This window comes from Limulus polyphemus, unplaced genomic scaffold, assembly GCF_000517525.1.
Source record: "Limulus polyphemus unplaced genomic scaffold, Limulus_polyphemus-2.1.2 Scaffold809, whole genome shotgun sequence".
In the NCBI taxonomy this organism is placed as follows: Eukaryota; Metazoa; Arthropoda; class Merostomata; order Xiphosura; family Limulidae; genus Limulus; species Limulus polyphemus.
This window is the reverse complement of record NW_013666419.1, coordinates 240,421-243,345: the sequence shown is the minus strand read 5'-3', so window position 1 is coordinate 243,345 and position 2,925 is coordinate 240,421. Positions and strand designations below refer to the sequence as shown.

The window sequence follows — 2,925 nt, the reverse complement described above, 5'->3', positions numbered from 1 at the left end:
CTGTACTAAAGCCCCGTAGTGGCTCAGCGGTAAGCCTAAATGCTCACACTGTTAAAAAAACCGAGTTTCGATACTCTTGGTGGGTACATCACAAATAGCTCGTTGTGTAACTTTGTGCTTAACTACAAACAAATAATCTGTGCTGTTTGAACTTCACTATTTACACTTGCAGGACAAATAATACTTCTACGGACTGCGATTTTCTGATAGATAAAAACAACAAAAAAATCTTAAGCTAATACTATATAGAATAATATTGATTTATCTTCCCTAAGTGATGTTCTATACGTAAAATACAAGAAACGTTCTTCTTGTAAATTAAGGTCCTTTATTAAAAACAGTTTGTATCATTTCGATATCCATACCCATAAAACAGCCTTCGAATGACCAAGATAAAAAAGATAAAAACAAAACAAAAACTTGGCAATTATTTGTCAAGGACATAATGTGTGTTGTTTACAGTTGTAAAGATTTAGTTTCCTGACACGAAATCATAATTTCAAATGGAGGACTTTAATTTTAATTACTGAATACAAATGATAAAATAATTTCATGTGACACCAATTTAAAGTAACACATTAAGCATATCTCCACATTATAATTATTAATATCAACATTTTAATCTTTTAAATAACTATGATTTACTTTCAAGGTAATGAGGTTTAATGTTATTATATTAAACACATCTGTACAGTATATTAAATAACCCTGTAACAAGTGTTAAAGAAATGTCAATTGTAATATTAACAATAAATAAGTTTTCAGGTAACTTTCGGCCTGGTTCACTAGGATTTTTTTGCCATCTGGTGATAGTTTTATTAAATCATCGAAACCAAAATATGGATTCTAGTGGGAAATTTGCAGACAATATTAGCAAAGAAAATATTTCCGATATTCTTGAAAAAGAATTTGATCTATGGCGTGAAGAATGCAGAAGCGATACAGTTTTTTTGCTTGAAATAGAGGTAATAGATATTTTATGTTGTCATTTAAAGTAATGTAAACGATCATAACATTTGTAACTTAGGCTTAACACTTACCGGAAGTTACACACCGTATGAATCATTGAATGCATTGCAGGTGCTTATCATATTCATAACAAATACTGAAATGGAAATTAGAATTAACTCTTGCTGCAAAACTATGTAAAGTGTGATATATAGTTGCAGAAAATTACAGATTTCTTAGATTTTGACTGTCATATCGGAATAAGTTTGTTAGCAGAGAATCTATTTTAAGAATGAGACTTGTGTAGGTTCTGTTTTCTCAAACACTGACAGTCAAAGGAAGTGTCACTGTCAGTGAGTGTTTATTTTTGAGTATTTGATCAAAATTGCCTTTAACTTTCAATGTACATTATTTAAGTACAAGATATGTACTGATTTAAAGTTATTTACAATACAAGTGACACATGCATTTATAAGTGTGCAAGTTATATGTTTGTTGTATTGTGGCATAATGATTAACTAAGTCACATATTTTTTAGCTATCCTTTCAAAGAAAGTTTTGTACATGTTGGTGACAGTTTTGTTGTTTATTTAGACCAACCAAATATTTTTTGCATATTAATTAGATAAAAAAATACACCAGAGGATTAGACATTTTCATGAATAATCAACTCAAAACTTGTAGTTATACTGAAAATTTACTTGAGTTGTTTTGATGAATTGTTTTAGATTTAACTATGAATTTAAAAATAATTAACACAGAAGGCAATAAAGATCCTGTGTCTTTACTCTCGTATATGAAAAACTATGTATTGTAGTGGCTAAGTTTTTCACTTTATATTACTTGGTCAATTCCAAGAGATAACATCCAAAATATACATTTGATTCTCAGTTTGATCTTGTATAGACTTATTATTTCTGCTTCATAAGTCACAGCTAATTTGTGTGCCTAATGAAGACTGGCAAAATGGTTGTATTGCATGTATATTCAAAAGAAGAAGGGACTTACTTTGAAATTCATTTTATAAAACCATCTTTCTTTGGCATCTTCTCTTCATTTTACCTTTTTAATTTTAGAATTAAAAAACACTTTTTTTCCTTTTGACTTTAAGGGAATCATTCTGTTATCATACCAAAATGTAATTACATGTCATCATGAAGCTATTTGTGATCTACTTCCAACACATTTTTGATGAGTTACTGTCTACTTGTTGATTCGTAAAGAAGTTATTTGTAGCATATTTCCAACACATTTTTGGTGGCTTACTGTCTACTTGTTGAATTATGAGGAAACTATTTGTGGCATATTTGCAACATGTTTTTGGTGGATTACTGTCTACTTGTTGAATCATGAGGAAACTATTTGTGGCATATTTGCAACACATTTTTGGTGGCTTACTGTCTACTTGTTGAATCATGAGGAAACTATTTGTGGCATATTTGCAACATGTTTTTGGTGGCTTACTGTCTACTTGTTGAATCATGAGGAAACTATTTGTGGCATATTTCCAACACATTTTTGGTGGCTTACTGTCTACTTGTTCAATCATGAGAAAACTATTTGTGGCATATTTGCAACACATTTTTGATGAGTTACTGTCTACTTGTTGAGTCATAAAGAAGCCATTTGTGGCATATTTGCAACACATTTTTGTTGGCTTACTGTCTACTTGTTGAATCATGAGGAAACTATTTGTGGCATATTTCCAACACATTTTTGGTGGGTTACTGTCTACTTGTTGAATCATGAGAAAACTATTTGTGGCATACTTTCAACACATTTTTGATGAGTTACTGTCTACTTGTTGAGTCATAAAGAAGCCATTTGTGGCATATTTCCAACACATTTTTGGTGGCTTACTGTCTATTTGTTGAATCATGAGAAAACTATTTGTGGCATATTTCCAACACATTTTTGGTGGCTTACTGTCTACTTGTTGAATCATGAGAAAACTATTTGTGGCATATTTGCAACACA

General features: G+C 30.7%; 1 protein-coding gene across 2 annotated transcripts in view; it reads left to right on the top strand.

Moving 5' to 3' along the window:
* The first annotated feature begins 821 nt into the window (after positions 1-821).
* The window catches only part of LOC106460649, a 97,131-nt gene continuing 95,027 nt past the window's right edge, over positions 822-2,925 (top strand). For both annotated transcript variants that reach the window (XM_022387421.1, XM_013920377.2), the window contains exon 1: positions 822-965. In XM_022387421.1, the coding sequence (XP_022243129.1) occupies positions 840-965 (126 nt within the window). In that variant the 5' untranslated portion in view covers positions 822-839. The remainder of the gene's footprint in view (positions 966-2,925) is intronic.